This window comes from Scyliorhinus canicula, chromosome 2 (assembly GCF_902713615.1).
Source record: "Scyliorhinus canicula chromosome 2, sScyCan1.1, whole genome shotgun sequence".
Classification (NCBI taxonomy): domain Eukaryota; kingdom Metazoa; phylum Chordata; class Chondrichthyes; order Carcharhiniformes; family Scyliorhinidae; genus Scyliorhinus; species Scyliorhinus canicula.
This window is the reverse complement of record NC_052147.1, coordinates 165,896,187-165,914,732: the sequence shown is the minus strand read 5'-3', so window position 1 is coordinate 165,914,732 and position 18,546 is coordinate 165,896,187. Positions and strand designations below refer to the sequence as shown.

General features: G+C 47.2%; 1 protein-coding gene and 1 non-coding gene across 9 annotated transcripts in view; both read left to right on the top strand.

Moving 5' to 3' along the window:
* pikfyve (phosphoinositide kinase, FYVE finger containing) overlaps nucleotides 1-18,546 on the top strand; it is a 206,985-nt gene that overhangs the window by 79,516 nt on the left and 108,923 nt on the right. For all 8 annotated transcript variants that reach the window (XM_038788673.1, XM_038788682.1, XM_038788662.1 and 5 more), the window contains exons 8-10: nucleotides 2,620-2,758; nucleotides 6,591-6,748; nucleotides 11,528-11,639. In XM_038788673.1, coding sequence (XP_038644601.1) covers nucleotides 2,620-2,758; nucleotides 6,591-6,748; nucleotides 11,528-11,639 — 409 coding nt within the window. The remainder of the gene's footprint in view (nucleotides 1-2,619; nucleotides 2,759-6,590; nucleotides 6,749-11,527; nucleotides 11,640-18,546) is intronic.
* LOC119962514 lies at nucleotides 6,779-6,910 on the top strand. The gene has a single exon (XR_005459891.1). It is a non-coding gene; the product is annotated as a small nucleolar RNA SNORA72 (small nucleolar RNA).

Below are 18,546 nucleotides of genomic sequence, written 5' to 3'. Positions count from 1 at the left end.
GACCATTTACTTGAATTCTGTAATAACCCAATGAGTTTTGAGCAGCTGCAATATCTCTCGATTTGGAGATTTAAAACATGCACCTTACATGTTCCTACAATATCCGTAAGTATCTTCTGTCCTTTTTTGCAGTTTGTCTCTAATGAAGAATTTCCCCATCAGCTAATTCATGTAGAGTGCCTCAATGCGCTAACACCAATAAGCAACCTTTGATGCACATGAGATCTGAATTTGTTGCCTCACGTGTCTTTGACCCATTGTGTTTTGTGACCCTTAAATTGTAACATAAAGAATAATACTGCTTTGGTTTTCACTGGAGGAATGGATGAACGTTAAGTTTTGATCGATTTAAAAGAACCTCTACCTGCCATGAGAATAGGCTTCACCTTAAAATTATTGTTCCGATACTATTATTTAGATTTCCATTGCTCGGCACAACATCGATGTTGTGCCGATCATTGCTCGGCACAACATCGAGGGCCGAAGGGCCTGTTCTGTGCTGTACTGTTCTATGTTCTATAGGACACTGTGAAATAGGTCAAGAGCCCATGGTGTTAAGGGTAAGATCTTGGCATGGATAGAGGATTGGCTGACTGGCAGAAGGCAGAGAGTGGGGATAAAGGGGTCTTTTTCAGGATAGCTGCCGGTGACTAGTGGTGTGCCTCAGGGGCCGGTGCTGGGACCACAACTTTTCACAATATACATTAATGATCTGGAAGAAGGAACTGAAGGCACTATTGCTAAGTTTGCAGATGATACAAAGATCAGTAGAGGGGCAGGTAGTATTGAGGAAGCAGGCGGGCTGCAGCAAGACTTGGACAGGCTAGGAGAGTGGACAAAGCAGTGGCAGATGGAATACAACGTGGAAAAGTGAGGTTATGCACTTTGGAAGGAGAAATGGAGGCATGGACTATTTTCTAAATGAGAAGATGCTTAGGAAATCAGAAGAACAAAGGTACTTGGGAGACCTTGTTCACGATTCTCTTAAGGTTAACATGCAGGTTTAGTCGGCAGTTAAGAAGGCAAATGCAATGTTAGCATTCATGTCAAGAGGGTAGAATACAAGGCCAGGGATGTACTTCTGGTCAGACCCCATTTGGAGTATTGTGAGCAGTTTTGGGCTCCGTATCTAAGGAAAGATGTGCTGGCCTTGGAAAGGGTCCAGAGGAGGTTCACAAGAATGATCCCTGGAATGAAGAGCTTGTCGTATGAGGAATGGTTGAGGACTCTGGGTCTGTACTCGTTGGAGTTCAGAAGGATGAGGGAGGATCTTATTGAAACTTACAGGATACTCTGTGGCCTGGATGGAGTGGACGTGGAGAGTATGTTTCCAATTGTAGGAAAAACTAGCAGCAGAGGACACCATCTCAGACTAAAGGGACGATCCTTTAAAACAGAGATGAGGAGGAATTTCTTCAGCCAGAGGGTGGTGAATCTGTGGAACTCTTTGCCGCAGAAAGCTGTGGAGGCCAAATCACTGAGTGTCTTTAAAAGAGAGGTAGACAGGTTTTTTATCAATAAGGGGATCAGAGAATGGGGATGAGAAAAATATTAGCCATGATTGAATGGCGGAGTAGACTCGATGGGCCGAGTGGCCTAATTCTGCTCCTATTTCTTATGGTCTTATAAACTCTCAGTATAAATCCACAACTTTTATTGAAAGGGTATTTTTTGCAAAACAGAATAGTTGCCTCTGCTCCACAGAGTGAGTAGTCTTTGAGATATGTTTTCTGGTTGGAGAATCGCCTTGTGACTGTGGGATTTCTAAAATGTTCTTCCACTTAAGATGAAGGATATGATTGAGAATGTTAAAAGTTTCTTTATCATGTGCCTTTCACAAAAATTTTAATCTTCAGAATGTCTGTAAAACAAACTGTGGAGTGATCCTAGTCTTGCTGCTAAAGTTATTTGCTTTTTGACCAATGCTTTTGACATTGCACTGCTAAATGAAAACGCCTGATGGCTTGTACAACCAGTTAGTAAAGATTACCCAATAGTCTTGTAAACAAAAGCATGATTGAGATTGTGCTCTGTCTCTACTGAGTTATCTGATTTAGTGCTGTAATACAGTTGAGGCACTATAACTGACCTTATCTGAGGTATGAATTGTGGAATCCTGAACTGGACAAGGATAGATGCAGTGTGACTTGATGATCTCCACAGTTAAGAAAACCTATTCGCATTCTATCTTGGCTCCTGTATAGAATGGTTATGAAGTGAAAAAAGAAGAAAGGGTTGACACACAGAGCTGAAAATAAGAAAGATTAAAGCTGCAGTACCAGGAAACATATATGCCAGTCCAAAAGTTTCCATTCTGTCCCATTTTGGAAAGATTAAATATGTAGAGGTATTATTGTGATGTTCATTACAGTTGATTTGGAGCAGTTTTTTTGCATTATGCTGCATATTCCTTTATTTCGCTGAGAAAATAATTAATGTCACTTGGGAATGTATATTTTCCTCCTGTGAAAAGGAGAATATCAAGAAATCACATATCAAATCTATTCCCTATTTTCCCCTGTTATGGCTCAGGCTTAGATATTTTTGTGTGATGGATGTTACAAAAGTTTTAAATCTTTTCATTTTTGTTTTTGATTTTATTTTCCTTTTTTGTAACAGGTCTGCAAGCATCACTAATCTTTCTTTGGACCGGTCAGCTTCACCCATGGTTCCTTCATATGATAGCTCTATCAGTCCTCAGGCCTCTCGGGCGTATGTTAAAACAGACCCCAATGAAGATGAAAGAAAAATTCTTCTGGTACTCATTGATGGTTTTTTGGAAGTTAAAGAAGATATGGGAGTCGGGATGTTTTACTTGTGAAGTAGTGTAATGTATATTGCCATAGTACTCAAAGCAGTTTTTTCTTCTTTGTTCACTTTCATTACTTATTATTTATGTACTAACATAGACCCTATTGTAGTCAATGAAGAGCCCGGAAAAGATAAGTCAAATGTAGTTTACTTCCTACTCACAGTTAGGAAATGCAGCAACTAAGAAACACTCCAGATCCCAGCCGGAACGTTCCTGAGATGCCAGCACTCTCTTGGGTCGACTTTTATCTCTGGGAATTAACAAGCCTTGCAGTTGGGTCTCTGCCCCTCAGAAGGGGAGCGAGGTAGACACTAGTTGAATGGTCTTCCCATTGGCACGACCGAGTGTGCCTTGCCCAGTAGAACATAGAACACTACAGCGCAGTACGGGCCCTTCGGCCCTCGATGTTGCGCCGACCTGTGAAACCATCTGAAGCCTATCTGACCTACACTATTCCATTTTCATCCATATGTCTATCCAGTGACCACTTAAATGCCCTTAAAGTTGGCAAGTCTACTGTTGCAGGCAGGGCGTTCCACACCCCTACTACTCTCTGAGTAAAGAAACTGCCTCTGACATCTGTCCTATATCTGTCACCCCTCAATTTAAAGCTATGTCCCCTCGTGTTGGTCATCACCATCCGAGGAAAAAGACTCTCACTGTCCACCCTATCTAACCCTCTGACTATCTTATATGTCTCTATTAAGTCACCTCTCAGCCTTTTCCTCTCTAACGAAAACAACCTCAAGTCCCTGAGACTTTCCTCGTAAGACCTTCCCTCATTACCAGGCAACATCCTAGTAAATCTCCTCTGAACCCTTTCCAAAGCTTCCACATCCTTCCTATAATGTGGTGACCAGAACTGCACGCAGTACTCCAGGTGCGGCTGCACCAGAGTTATGTACAGCTGCAGCATGACCTTGTGGTTCCGAAACTCAATCCCCTGCTTATAAAGGCTAGCACACCATATGCCTTCTTAACAGCCCTATTAACCTGGGTGGCAACTTTCAGGGATTTATGTACCTGGTTTTGGGTTTTGGCCGAAGTGACCTTTTTACTATCTCTGAGGGTCTGGGAGTGCTCTCCCTTCTGACCAGGTTACCCAGCAATAGGGCCACATGTTTCGGGGGTTCCTGCCCTCAGTGCTCTCTGGCAGGCCCTTGATACGGAGGTTTTGGCAGCGTAACCGATTCTCCTCGTCCTCCACCTTCCCCTTCAGTGCGCCTTATGTCACCACCAACCTTGCCACTTCTGTTTCCAGGGAGGCTATTTGGTCACTCTGGTTGGTCGCTGCTTTCTCTAGGTTCCCAATTGTTGCCTCCAGTGCTTCCAGTTGTCGCTTTTTTCTCCCTACATCACCTTGGAAGGGGACCAGTGTATCCACAAACAGCGCCTTCACTGTTGCCATCATTTCTAGCTTGATGGCATCTCTGTGTTTCTGGAGCTCTCAGGTCAGGAGGTCCAGCGACTTGCTTATCGGTGGATAGTCCGGTTTGGGTCCCGGCGACCCAACCCGCTCGGGTGTGGCCAGCTTCCACTTGCTCCTTGTGTTCACCGTCGTCCCGTTCCTCCTCCAGGCTTTTGCTGGCTCTGCCATTCTTTCGGGCCTGAGTGATTGTGGGCATTTCTCAGTAGTTGCGACTGTCTTGTTTGAGGGGGGTGGGGGGGTGGTTTCAACAGGTTTCGCGGGCGATTTTTGTGCAAAAATGCTGATTTTTCTGAGTTCCCGGAGGAGAGTCACCTTCCCTGCATCCACTCAGCACATCCGCCTCACTGGTAGTCCTCCAGTGACCAGATTCTTAAAGTGCAACATGAACGGTCACCATCTACAATAGAACCCATCGATCAATCCCTTCATTCTGAACTTTTTTTTTCTTTCTTTTTTTAAAATTTAAAGTACCCAATTCATTTTTTCCAATTCAGGGGTAATTTTGTGTGGCCAATCCACCTACCTTGCAAATCATTGGATTATGGCGGCGAAACCCACGCAAACACGGGGAGAATTTGCAAATCCACACGGACGGTGACCCAGAGTCAGGACAGTCAAGACCGAATCTAGGACCTTGGCGCTGTGAGGCAGCAGTGCTAACCACTTTGCCACCTTCATTGTGAACTTGACCTTCTCAAGGTAGAAGAACTCCAATCGAAACATCCAGCCATGCTACGGCGTTGGGTGGTGTCACCGTCCTCCAACTCAGCAAATTCCGCCTCTGGGCCAGCAATGAGGGAAATGCCAGTGCATACACCCCACCTCTGTCTTCAGCAACGGCTTGTCTGTCATCCCAAATACAGCTACCAATGGGCATGGCTCCATATCCACATTCAGGATAGTCGATATGGTGTTTAAAAACAGACCCCCAAAATCCACCAGTTTAGGGCAGGACCAGAATATGAGCATGTGGTGAGCAGGGCATCTAGAGCGCCGCTCACACTTATCCTCGACCCCTTCAAAAAATCAGTACTTGCCCGAGTGAGGTGCGCCCTAAAAACCACCTTAGCTAAGTCAAACTTAACCTAGTGCAGGATGACGTTACATTCAGCCTACGAAGGAACTCACTCTACATCTCATCCTCCAAAATGTGTCCCAGGTCCTCCTCCCACCTGGCCTTCACTTCCTCCACTGTACCTGCTCTTCCCCCATGATCAAGCTGCACTGGTACCAGGATCGGGAGAAGATCTGCCCATATATCCTGGACCCCCTCCAACCCCGCCCAAGGGAGGATCCTTTCCAGCAAGGTAGATGGTGGACTCTCCGGGAATGTCAGAAATGCCCGCTGAACAAAATCCCACACCTGAAAATACCTTAACGCTTCCGACTGCCCAAGCCCTGCTTTCTATCTCCACTTTTCCCAGCTGACAAACCACCCTTCCAGAACCAAGTCCCTCACTCTCTCCAGCCTTTTGCCTTTCCACCCCACAAATGTAGCGTCCAATTTCGCCGGCTCAAACAGATGGTTCCTACAGGTGGCCCTTGACACCGCTCTCCGCTTAAAGTGCTGACAGAGATGTCACCATATTTTTAACATGGAGACTCCGCTTAACTATTTTAAATACCCAGACGATCCCAGCACTGGTCAAACCCGCCCCGCACCCTTCCTCCCAGAGGTTCTTATGCCCTCAATACTCATCTCCGAGCTGATGTAACCACCCCTACCCAGCCAGATCCACCATAATGTTTCATATTGATCTCTGTCAATAGCATTGCTCTGCATCTCCCATAAAAACCTGGGTACAATTGAGCACTCTCAACTGAGAACTGCGGTGCTAAAATTTTAATGCAGTTTTTCCTGCTTTGTTTTGCAAAATTTTGTGTGTCAGCCATAGCTCACTCGATGGCACTTTGAGTCAGAATGTTGTGGCTTCAAGTCCAACTTCAGGTCTTGGTACACCAAGCCTGACACTTAGTGCAGTACCTATGCTTCACTGTCTAATCCTGCACTGTCTTTTGGATGAGGCACTAAACCCATGCTTCAGGTGGATGTAAAGGATGCCATGGCCAATATTTGTCCTTCAACCAACATCAGAAAACAGATTATCTGGTGATTATCATATTGCTGTTTTGGGGACCTTGCTGTGTGAAAATTGATTGCTGCCTTTCTACATTGCAAAAGTGACCACAGCTCAAATATACTTTGTTGGCTGTGAGACATCCAGTGCTCATGAAAGATGCTATATAAACACAAGTCTCTTTTATTGATATACCATCTATTGTGACGTCAAGACATGTTGAAATATTCTTGTTATTTTAAAATCACAGAATTTTTAATTTACTTTTTAGGATTCTGTGCAACTAAAAGACCTGTGGAAGAAAATATGTCATCACAGCACTGGCATGGAGTTTCAGGATCACCGATACTGGTTGCGAACTTATCCTAATTGCATAGTGGGAAAGGAACTGGTAAACTGGTTGATTAGAAATGGACATATAACCACACGGTAATTTGCATAGTTGAAATTGAGACTCGCATGCGAATATTCTCGCTGGCTTGACTTTTGTCACTGGTCAAGTCAGGCTAGACATTCGCTAGATTATTGCTGTGCCGCCTGTCTACACGGCATGTTTGTCAAGTGCTGTTGTAGTGTTTGCCAGCAACAAATTGGTTATTATATAATAAAGTGCTGTTTTGTCGCATGTGAAATGCAACAGGGGTTTTGTTCCACGGTGTATGGGACAACACATTTTAATGGCTTTAATAGTAATGTGTATATGACGATAGCGTTGAGCCCAGGCACAGGGGGCCTTGACTTCTTGGCACCCTGCCTGGTTCCTGCAGACTCCTAATTGTCACGCTTTTATTACTGTGGCTGAGTTGGTAAATATTTCATTCACTTCTTAGAAGAGACTCCCTTTACCATTTTCTTTACTTTGATCAGTAATGCATATTCAGTGTACGGACGTGTTACAATATATAGCCCTGTACACTTGCTAGTTTATACCCCTCCATTGGTGCAGGGGCGACGTGGGCACCCATACCTATAGCCCACGAAAGAATAAATGTAAAATACAAGTAGTATGGAGGATGTAGGTATGAACTCCAGGTTCATCATAGCTTCCATGCTTTTGTTCTCTGGCATTTTTAAAGCCCAGTCTATCTCTTCCTTTGGCGTATTTGTGTATGTAAAAAACAGTTCCCTTTGCTCTTGTTCTTTCGACCTAAGTGAATCACTTGCATTAAATTCCATCAGGCATCCCACCAGCCTGAATGCCCTTATAATCTTTATTATGTTACAAGTAGGTTTACATTAACACTAATGAAGTTACTGTGAAAAGTCCCCAGTCGCCACATTCTGGCGCCTGTTCGGGTACACTGCGGGAGAATTCAGAATGCCCAATTCACCTAACAAGCACGTCTTTCGGGACTTGTGGGAGGAAACCGGAGCACCTGGAGGAAGCCCACGCAGACACTGGGAGAACGTGCAGACTCCGCACAGGCAGTGACCCAAGCCGAGAATCCAACCTGGGACCCTGGCACTGTGAAGCAACAGTGATAACCACTGTGCTACCATGCCGCCCATTGAAGTCTTATCGCTGTCCTGCCGAGTTTGTCGCCTGCAAATTTTGAAATTGTACCCTCTGCACTGAGCCCAGGTCATTAATATATATTTTTAATAAAGCAGTCGCCCTATCACTGGCTCCACTGTAAACCTTCCTCCAATCTGAAAAGCAAAGATTCGCCCCAACAGTTTCCTGTCATTCCTCCAGCTTTGCATCCATGCTTGCATTGCATTATTCTCTGGGCTTTAACTTTACTGACAAGCCTGTTCTGTGGCAATAGCTTGGCGTCAGTTCTATCCTGTCTTTCTGGAATCTAACTGCAATGGCAAATGTGTTGCGCCTGACCTTCATATTGTTGTTCTGAGTCAAGTTTGCATTTACTGAACTGAAGATTTTTTAAAAAAGAAAGAAAAAAAAAGAAATTGAGACTCACAAAAATGTAAATTACACTTTTATACATCAATCAGTGAAGAGGTGAACAAATGATGCACCATGTCGGTGTTTCAACCCCCTGCAGATATTGGATAATTGGGCCACCTCCCTCTCTGCGCCATGTCGGCCAGTGCCTGGGCAATGTCGCTGACGCTCTCAGCAATAGCCCGCTGTGACTGGGCCACGCTCTGGAACGCCACTGCAATGTCCAGGAGGCTCTGACACTGGCTGCCTGTGAGAGGACGCAGATTGCCCTCAGCTGAGGACATGCTGATTCATAGCCAAAACATCACCTGAAGACCTCCACCATCTTTGCCATCTGTGCGGTGTTGCCCTGGGTGGCACACATGTTCAGCACCATCTTCTGCTCCTGCATGTGATTGGACTGCTCCACCTGCGCCTGCAAGTTTTGAATGCTTGCCGACAACCCATCATTTAGTCCCTGGCTGTGTGATTGCATCTCCACTATGGATGGGATTGTCCATTCCAGAAACCTGAAACCTGTCTGCACAGCAGTTGATTCCTGGGACAGCCTGCCCTCCGACCATCCGCCCATTCAGTTCTTACCTCCACCGGATGAGCCCAGGAGCCTCTTCACTAAAGTGCTCAATGGAGGTGAGTTTCCCTGGAATGGTGGAAGGTGTTGGAGACAGCTGTGACGGGAAAGCTTTGTCATCCCCAGACTCGAGCTCCAGGGTCTCTTTGGTCACATAATACGGCTACTGTCAGTGTCCTTGTTGCTGGTCAGCACACAGCGGACTCGGGTTGTGGCGCTGGCTTGGGGTGGGGGACACCAGATGGACCCGTCCCATCACCAGCAGGTCCTGCAAGACACTTTATTCGTTCATGGGATGTGGACGTTGCTGCCCATTCCTGAAGGCATTTAAGAATTAAACCACATTGCTGTGGGTCTGGAGATACATGTAGGCCAGACCAAGTAAGGATGACATATTACCTTCCCTAAAGGGCATTAGTGAACCAGATGTATTTTTACTACAATCGGCAATAGTTTAATGGTCACCATTGGACTTCTAATTCTAGATTTTCATTGAATTCCAATTCCACCATCTGCCATGGTGGGATTCGAACCCAGTTCCCCAGAACATTACCCTGGGTCTCTGGATTATTAGTGATAATACCACTGCGCCACTACCTCCCCCATGCCACTGTCTCCCCCATGCTACTGTCTCCCAAGGCAAGGTGCATGATTAGACAGTGGGCTGGTGTGTGTGTGTGTGTGTGTGTGTGTGTGTGTGTGTGTGTGTGTGTGTGTGTGTGTGGGAGGGGGATTGACACGTGTGTCACAGGGAACTGCAACTAAGCGGGCTCTCACTTCCTCGCCTGCAGCCAACCTCCACCCTGGTGACTTCCCTGTTCTTGGGGCCGGCAACCACGTCTAGGGCCCGCTGCTCTTCCATGGTGCGAGTTGCCGGTCCAGCAGTCCCTCACCAGTCTTCTCCCGCTCCTGGCGGTTATGCGCCGCCTTTTCCTAGTCGACAGTCCGACTCATGCAGCCCATGGGGTTGATAGCTGATGGCCTCAGTGGCCAGGGCCCCGGACATGGTGGCCGGAATTGTGCTGGCATACGTTGCATGGTGGGGGTCCGGCCATCCTCCTGGCGGTGGTGGTGGGGGATGGGGTTGGTGCAAGGGGCAAAGTGCAACCTACTCACCTCGGCCACACTGCAGTTTTTTTCTATATTGCAGGCCGGTCCGGATATTGTTACTGGTGGCGCCGCCCACCTCTGCCACCTGCACTCAGGCACGGCAAATGGTAGTGGCTGGCAGCCTTCCACTTGGGGTACAGGGTGGCACACCTCTCCTCCAAGGCATCCAGGAGGGTCTCCAGCTCGGTTCTGTGAAGCGTGGTGCTGCTCTCTTTGCTGCCATCTTGGTGACTGGGATGGTGTGTGTGGAGAGTGCAGTGTGTATATGTGACTGCAGCTTGTCAACCTTCTGAGTGTCAGTCGCGAATCCGGCACCGTTTCTCATTGGAATTGATTGTGTGCCACGTAGTGCCGGTGCTAGCCCTTGACAGTCGCTGAATCGGTCCAGGTTGCAGCCCAGTTTTATTGTCGTGGAAGTCCACAAATCCTGCCCCGGCGTCAGCACATAGCCTCAGGAATGGAGAATCCAACCGAGTATCTTTAGGTTTGCACTTTTTTTCCCCTAATTTTGCCTGACATCACTTTTGTCACTAATCACTTTTATTGCTCTCACGATCAGTTCCTGATCCAATTTGCTTAATTTAATTTCCTTTACAGCTTTTTGAATTTACTATTCACTTGATTCTTCCACCCCGCCCCACCTCTTGCCCTTTATTGATTTGGTTGATGTGTCCACATTTTTAAAAATGGGCAAATGTTTCTCTAAATTTCACATGCCCCTATCCTGTGAAGATTGTGTCTGTTCTATACTATGCAGTGTGTTTAGAATTCCTTATGTGGTAAATTGTGGATGTAAACCTATATCCTTTCTCTCTAAGCTTAACTCTAGTACACACTACCTTTAAATATAATTTTTACCTGAGACAGCTCCTCTTTACCTGCATTTGGTTTCTTGTGAAAGTGAGGTTTTCCTGGTGGTTGCTTTGGATCCTTTTTGAAGAAGAGCAGGAAGTGCTCCCGATGACTTGCCAATGTTTCTTCTCGTACTCTACGCTGTGTAAAACAGCTTAACCAGTTAATGTCTGTGCCATCTTGAGTGCAGAATCTCTGCTACATTCACTTATCAATCAAATCACTGCATTGCAAAGTCAATCTTTTTTTGGGGAACTTTGAGACATCACTGGTAAACACAAGATGTTGCCCAGACCATGATATTTTTTTTTTCTTTATTTCTGTTTTCACTTCACCTTGTTTTATTGTGAAGAAAACATTTACAATTGAAATTCGTTTGCATTTTAATTCTGGTTTGTGAGCAGTTTTAACAATTTGCTATTTTTGTTCAATTTGTTCTCAACAAGTCAGCTTTTGCGATATTAAAAACTTGGCTTTAGAAAGAAAACATTTAATGTGAGTTTGTCCTCTTTTCCTCAAACCTGAAATTTTATAATCTGTTTTGTGCCTGAGAAGAAAGAGTTTATGCTATGTAAGAGTATCCAGAGAGTCTCGGAAGGATTGTTTTGGAAACATTCACGGAATAATACTCCAAGTTTTTGTTCATTTAAAGAAGATAGAGCCACACTTTGGAAATTTGAAGTATAGCACTCTCTTACCCAAGATGCTGTTGTGTGTGTATTTGAGTGTTACCACAGCTTTTCTTCAATGCAGTATATATTTTTTTCAGAGCTCAGGCAATTGCTATTGGTCAGGCATTAGTGGATGGACGATGGTTTGACTGTGTAACCCATCATGATCAGCTCTTCAGGGATGAATATGCTTTATACAGGCCTTTGCAAGTAAGTGAATGTCGCACTATTCTACTTTAACATTGCCAATTTCTGGTTACGCCACAATAATGAACAGTGTGGTTTTATATATGCCGGTTGAGATCCCTTATCTGGAATGCTTGGGGGTGAGTGTGTGTCGGATTTCAGAATTTTCCGTTTTTTGGAATATAATTTTTGAGAGGACGAAGCAGCCTGTTCCTGGGACCCGCGCATGTGCGTCGCGTTGGGATCTGCACATTGCCCGGAAATCTTCCCAGAACTTTGTGGGATTTCCCCCTTGTGACGTTACATCGGCAGTCAAATAAGTGCGGATTTCAGAATCTTTGGGTCCTCCAAATTTCGGATAAGGGATACTCAGCCGATGTGCATGTATGTGTGTGTATATATTATATATATATATATATATATATATATGTTTATATAGATTATAGTTGATAATTGTCTTATCCTTATCTCAGAAGTCCTTAAACGTGCTATTACCTCCCAAATCCATTCCCATATTTTCCTGAACAGTACGTTCGAATCCTTCCATTTTGCTATCTGTTCCTGCCACAGGGATGAGACCTTTCCACCTTTTGGCAGAGATTTGACTTAAATTCCAAAATTCGGCCTTGTTTTTTTCCCCAAACTCTACTTGGCCTGGGAGAACATTACTCAGCCCATCTTTCATTAATCCTTTGCCAATTTTGATCTGGCATTGATTTCCATTATGACCCAGATGACTCATTTTCTGTCATTGGAAGATGCAGAGGCATGGTTGGGAGCAACAATTGTGTCCAACCGCAGTTCGCTACTCCGCTTCAGTTCCCAACCACAGTACTAGGGGTGGGGAGATTCTGCCTGGTTACGATCTCTGCCATGCCCACCCTCGGCAGCAGTCGTTTTTCGCTTCAGCTGAGTGTGTGTGCATGTGTGTGTGTCTGTGTGTGTGTAGGTAGGAGAGATGACTAAATGTGTGTGCTGTGGGTGGGGAGGAGAGGGATTTCACTGAGTCTGAGAAATTTATATAAATGCATAAAATAATTCACAAAGTGCTTGTTTAAAATTGTCTTATTTATATGATGTACTCATATGATGTACTAGTACGTGATTATATGAAAAATTTATACAATTATATACTGAATATTGTTACATTGCTTTATTATTGCAGTTCTGTTTTTGCTGGCATATGGGATTACATTAATTTCTAAAGAGTTATATTTGATATATGTTCATTCATGGGATGTGGGGATTATTGACAAGGTCAACCTTTGTTGTCCATTCCTAATAGCCCTTGATGATGGTGGAGAGTTAAAATGGGGTCACATGGAAAAATACTCTGCAAAGCATAGCTGTAACCCTTTGCTTCGCTTTGTGCTCCATGTACATGTTCTATTGTTCATATGGACTTCATCTTGTATTACATGCGCTAACTGCATTGAAATGCTGAGGTAATTGTGGTGATTTGATACAAATGCATTGGGCATCATTCTTGATGGTATTAGAAGGCAAACTAATGTTTCTACTCATTCATACTCTAATAGTTCCATCCATTTCAAGTAGTCTAGATCTGTAGTTGCATTTCACTACAGATTATAAATGTGCAATGGCAGATACCAAGGGCTCGGTACAGCAGAGTCCCAAGAGGAGTATACAATTGCGTGGGGGAACTGAATAAGAAAATTAGGGAAGCTAAGAGAGCGCATGAAAAATCTTTGGTGGGTAAAGTAAAGGAAAATCCAGAGGGGACTTTTAAATAGATAAAGAGCAAGGGAATAACTAGGGAAAGAGTAGGGTGAGTTGTGGACCACGCAGGTAATTTTTGTGTCGACCCAGAAGACCTGGGTACAGTCTCAATTATTACTTCACAATGGAAAAGGACAACGCAGGTTCAGATATCAGGCTGGAGGACTGGGAAATATTAGAGGGCATTAACATAGAGAGAGAGTAGGTCTTCGCAGGTTTAGCAGCTTTGAAGGTGAATAAATCCATATGCCTGGCTTAGATGTATCCCAGGCTGTTTACATAGAATTACATAGAATTTACAGTGCAGAAGGAGGCCATTCAGCCCATCGAGTCTGCACCGGCTCCTGGCAAGAGCACCCTACACAAGGTTAACACCTCCACCCTATCCCCATAACCCAGTAACCCCACCCAACACTAAGGGCAATTTTGAACACTAAGGGCAATTTATCATGGCCAATCCACCTAACCTGCACATCTTTGGACTGTGGGAGGAAACCGGAGCACCCGGAGGAAACCCACGCAGACACGGGGAGGATGTGCAGACTCCGCACAGACAGTGACCCAAGCCGGAATCGAACCTGGGACCCTGGAGCTGTGAAGCGATTGTGCTATCCACAATGCTACCGTGCTGGTAGGAAGGGGCACAGACAGTAATTTTCAAATACTCTCTGGTCACAGGTGAGGTGCCAGAGGAATGCAGGATTGCTAACATTGTACCATTATTAAAGAAGGGAGGTAGTAAGGGCGGCACGGAGGCGCAGTGGTTATCACTGCTCCCTCACAGCGCCGAGGTCTCGGGTTTGATCCCGGCCCCGGGTCACTATCCCTGTGGAGTTTGCACATTCTCCCCGTGTCTGCGTGGGTGTCACCCCCACAACCCAACGATGTGCAGGGTAGGTGGATTGGCCACGGTAAATTGTTCCTTAATTGGAAGAAAAATGAATTGGGTACTCTAAATATTTTTTTTTAAAAAGGGAGGTAGGGAGAGACAAGGAAATTATAGACCAGTCAGTTTAACCTCTGTGGTGGGGAAGTTACTAGAAAGAATTCTGAGGTACAGAATACATTTGCACTTGGATAGACACTGATTAATCTGGGATTAATCGGACAGTACAACCTCCAACTCTAGTATGCCAGAAAGTCGTTGTTGGATTCCCCTTGAGCCTGTGAGGCCGTGGGGAAACGAATGACGGACCATTATTGGGGCCTGCGGGTTTAGATGTGCCTCAACCAGGGCCACCAATGCGGCAAAAGATTTGGAGTCTAGCCGATCCGGGTGGGTGAGGCTTTTGATGAGTGCATAGGTGGGTCCCCTGACTGCGGTCAGTAGGATAACAGTTTGTCGCTCATTCCCAACAATTGTGTTAGACCCAAATAAAATACTGCACCAGCTCGACGTGCTGGATCTAGTCATTGGTACCAACATAAAGCTCTTCAACTTTTCCGATGTGCGGCATCGCTCCGTTCGGCGTTGAGGCCTCTCGGGGCCTGGACGAAGTGGGCTGGCGGTTTAATTCATTTTTTTTAAAATGTATTTTATTACAAACTTGTATCAGAGCAGGTTACAGCAAGTAAACACCCCGGGAAACATACTTCCCAACAATCAACTATACAGTCTGTACAGATTTTTCCCCTTTTCCCCCTTTTTCTCTCCCCATCATCCACGTCCCCCACCCACCTGCGACGAATAGCTCCTCAAACACGGTCACAAATATCCCCCACCTTTTCACAAACTCCCCCGCTGAGCCCCTTAACTCATACTTTATCTTTCTTTTTTTTTTTAAATAATTTTTATTGAGAAATTTTGACTTTATACAACAATAACGCACCTTGGTAAAATACCGAAAATAACAATAATATTAACAATCAAATTAACACACTATAAAGTTACACCCCCCCCCCCGGGTTGCTGCTGCTATTGACCCAGTTACCTATCTCTGAGCCAGGAAGTCCAGAAAAGGCTGCCACCGTTTATAGAACCCTTGTGTTGATCCTCTCAGGGCAAATTTGACCTTTTCCAATTTTATAAATCCCGCCATGTCACTGATCCAGGTCTCCACGCTTGGGGGCCTCGCATCCTTCCACTGTAGCAGAATCCTTCGACGGGCTACTAGGGACGCAAAGGCCAGGACCCCGGCCTCTTTCGCCTCCTGCACTCCCGGCTCCACCCCAACCCCAAAAATCGCGAGTCCCCACCCTGGCTTGACCCTGGATCCAACCACCCTCGACACCGTCCCCGCCACCCCCTTCCAGAATTCTTCCAGTGCTGGGCATGCCCAGAACATGTGGGCGTGGTTCGCAGGACTCCCCGAACATCTGGTGCACCTGTCCTCACCCCCGAAGAACCTACTCATCCTAGTCCCGGACATGTGGGCCCGGTGCAGCACCTTAAATTGGATGAGACTAAGCCTCGCACATGAGGAGGAAGAGTTGACTCTCTCCAAGGCCTCCGCTCAAGTCCCGTCCTCTATCTGCTCCCCGAGTTCCTCCTCCCATTTAGCCTTCAGCTCCTCCACTGATGACTCCTCCACCTCCTGCATTACCTTATAGATGTCAGACACCTTCCCCTCTCCTACCCACACCCCCGAAAGCACTCTGTCCATCGTCCCCTGCGAGGGCAGCAAAGGGAATCCCTCTACCTGTCGCCTAGCAAACGCCTTTACCTGCAGGTATCTGAACATGTTCCCCTGGGGAAGGCCAAATTTATCTTCCAGTTCCCCCAGGCCCGCAAACCTCCCGCCAATAAACAGGTCCCTCAATTTGCTGATGCCCGCCCTTTGCCATCCCCTGAATCCCCCATCCGTGTTCCCCGGGATGAACCGATGGTTGCCACCCAGTGGAGCCTCCATCGAGCCCCCTGTTTCCCCCCGATGCCGTCTCCACTGTCCCCAGATTCTTAGGGTCGCCGCCACCACCGGGCTCGTGGTAACCCTCTTGGGGGAGAGCGGCAACGGTGCCGTTACCATGGCACCCAGGCTCGTACCTCTACATGACGCCATCTCCATTCTTTTCCACGCCGCCCCTCCTCCCTCCATCACCCATTTACGCACCATTGACACATTGGCTGCCCAATAGTACCCCAGAAGGTTGGGCAGCGCCAGCCCGCCTCTATCCCTTCCTCGCTCCAGGAACACCCTCCTCACTCTCGGAGTCCCATGTGCCCACACAAAGCTCAGAATACTGCCGGTCACTCTCCTAAAGAAGGCCCTGGGGATAAATATGGGCAGGCACTGAAAAAGGAACAAGAACCTCGGAAGCACTGTCATTTTGACGGACTGCACCCTCCCCGCCAACGACAATGGCAGCATGTCCCACCTCCTGAACTCCTCCTCCATCTGATCTACCAGTCTGGTAAAGTTATGCTTGTGGAGAGTCCCCCAGTCCCTGGCCACTTGCACCCCCAGGTACCTAAAGCTCTCCCCTGCCCTCCTAAGCGGGAGCCTACCAATTCCTTCCTCCTGGTCTCCAGGGTGCACCACAAACACCTCGCTCTTGCCTAAGTTTAATTTATAACCTGAGAAGGTCCCAAACTCGGCTAGTAACTCCATCACTCCCGGCATCCCTCCCACCGGGTCCGCCACATACAGTAACAGGTCGTCGGCATACAACGACACCCTATGTTCCTCTCCACCTCGCACCAAGCCTCTCCACCTCCCTGAATCTCTCAATGCCATCGCCAGCGGCTCGATTGCCAGTGCAAACAACAAGGGGGACAAGGGGCAACCCTGCCTGGTCCCTCGGTAAAGCCGGAAGTACTCCGACCTCCTCCTATTCGTGGCCACGCACGCCATCGGGGCCTCATATAGCAGCCTTACCCATCTAATGAACCCTTCACCAAATCCAAACCTCCCCAACACCTCCCATAGGTACCCCCACTCCACTCTATCGAAGGCCTTCTCCGCATCCAGCGCCACCACTATCTCTGCCTCCCCCTCAATCGCCGGCATCATAATGACATTCAGCAATCTCCGCACATTCGTGTTCAGCTGCCTTCCCTTCACAAAACCTGTCTGGTCCTCATGCACAACCCCTGGCACACAGTCCTCTATCCTGGTGGCCAGGATTTTTGCCAGCACCTTAGCATCCACGTTGAGGAGAGATATGGGCCTGTATGAACCACACTGCTGGGGGTCCTTGTCCTTCTTTAAAATTAACGAGATCAGTGCCCGTGACATCGTCGGGGGCAAAGTCCCCCCTTCCCACGTTTCGTTGAGTGTCCGCACCAGCAAGGGGCCCACTAGGTCCACGAACTTTTTATAAAATTCCACCGGGAACCCATCCGGCCCCGGTGCCTTCCCTGACTGCATCTGCCCGATCCCCTTAACTAGCTCCTCCAGCTCAATCGGCGCACCCAGCCCCTCCACCTTCTCCTCCTGCACCTTCGGGAAAGAAAGCCCGTCGAGGAACCTCTTCATTCCCCTCCTCTCCCCCGTTGGCTCCGACCGGTACAGTTCCCCGTAAAAGTCCTTGAAGACCTCATTCACCTCTACCCCCTTCCGCACCACATTCCCACTCTTGTCTCTCACTCCAGCAATCTCCTTAGCCGCATCCCGCTTACGGAGCTGATGAGCCAGCATCCTACTCGCCTTTTCACCATGTTCGTACACTGCCCCTTGTGCCTTCCTCCACTGTGCCTCCGCCTTTCTAGTGGTCAGCAAATCAAATTTAGCCTGCAGGCTGCGCCTCTCCCCCAACAGTCCCTCCTCTGGTGCCTCTGCATACCTCCTGTCCACCTCCAGCATCTTTCCCACCAGTCTATCCCTCTCACTCCTCTCGCTCCTCTCCCTGTGTGCCCGAATGGATATCAGCTCCCCACGAATTACTGCCTTCAGGGCTTCCCAGACCATCCCCACCTGAACCTCCCCCGTATCATTCACCTCAAGGTACCCCTCAATACTTGCCCGGACCCTCCTACACACCTCCTCCTCCGCCAACAACCCCACATCCAACCGCCACAACGGACGTTGGTCTCGCACCTCTCCCATCTCCAACTCTATCCAATGCGGAGCGTGGTCGGAGATTGCAATGGCCGAATACTCGGCCTCCTCCACTCTCGGAATCAGTCCCCTACTCACCACGAAGAAATCTATCCGAGAGTAGACCCTATGTACGTGGGAGAAGAAAGAGTACTCGCGTGCCCTCGGCCTTACAAACCTCCATGGATCCACCCCACCCATCTGGTCCATAAACC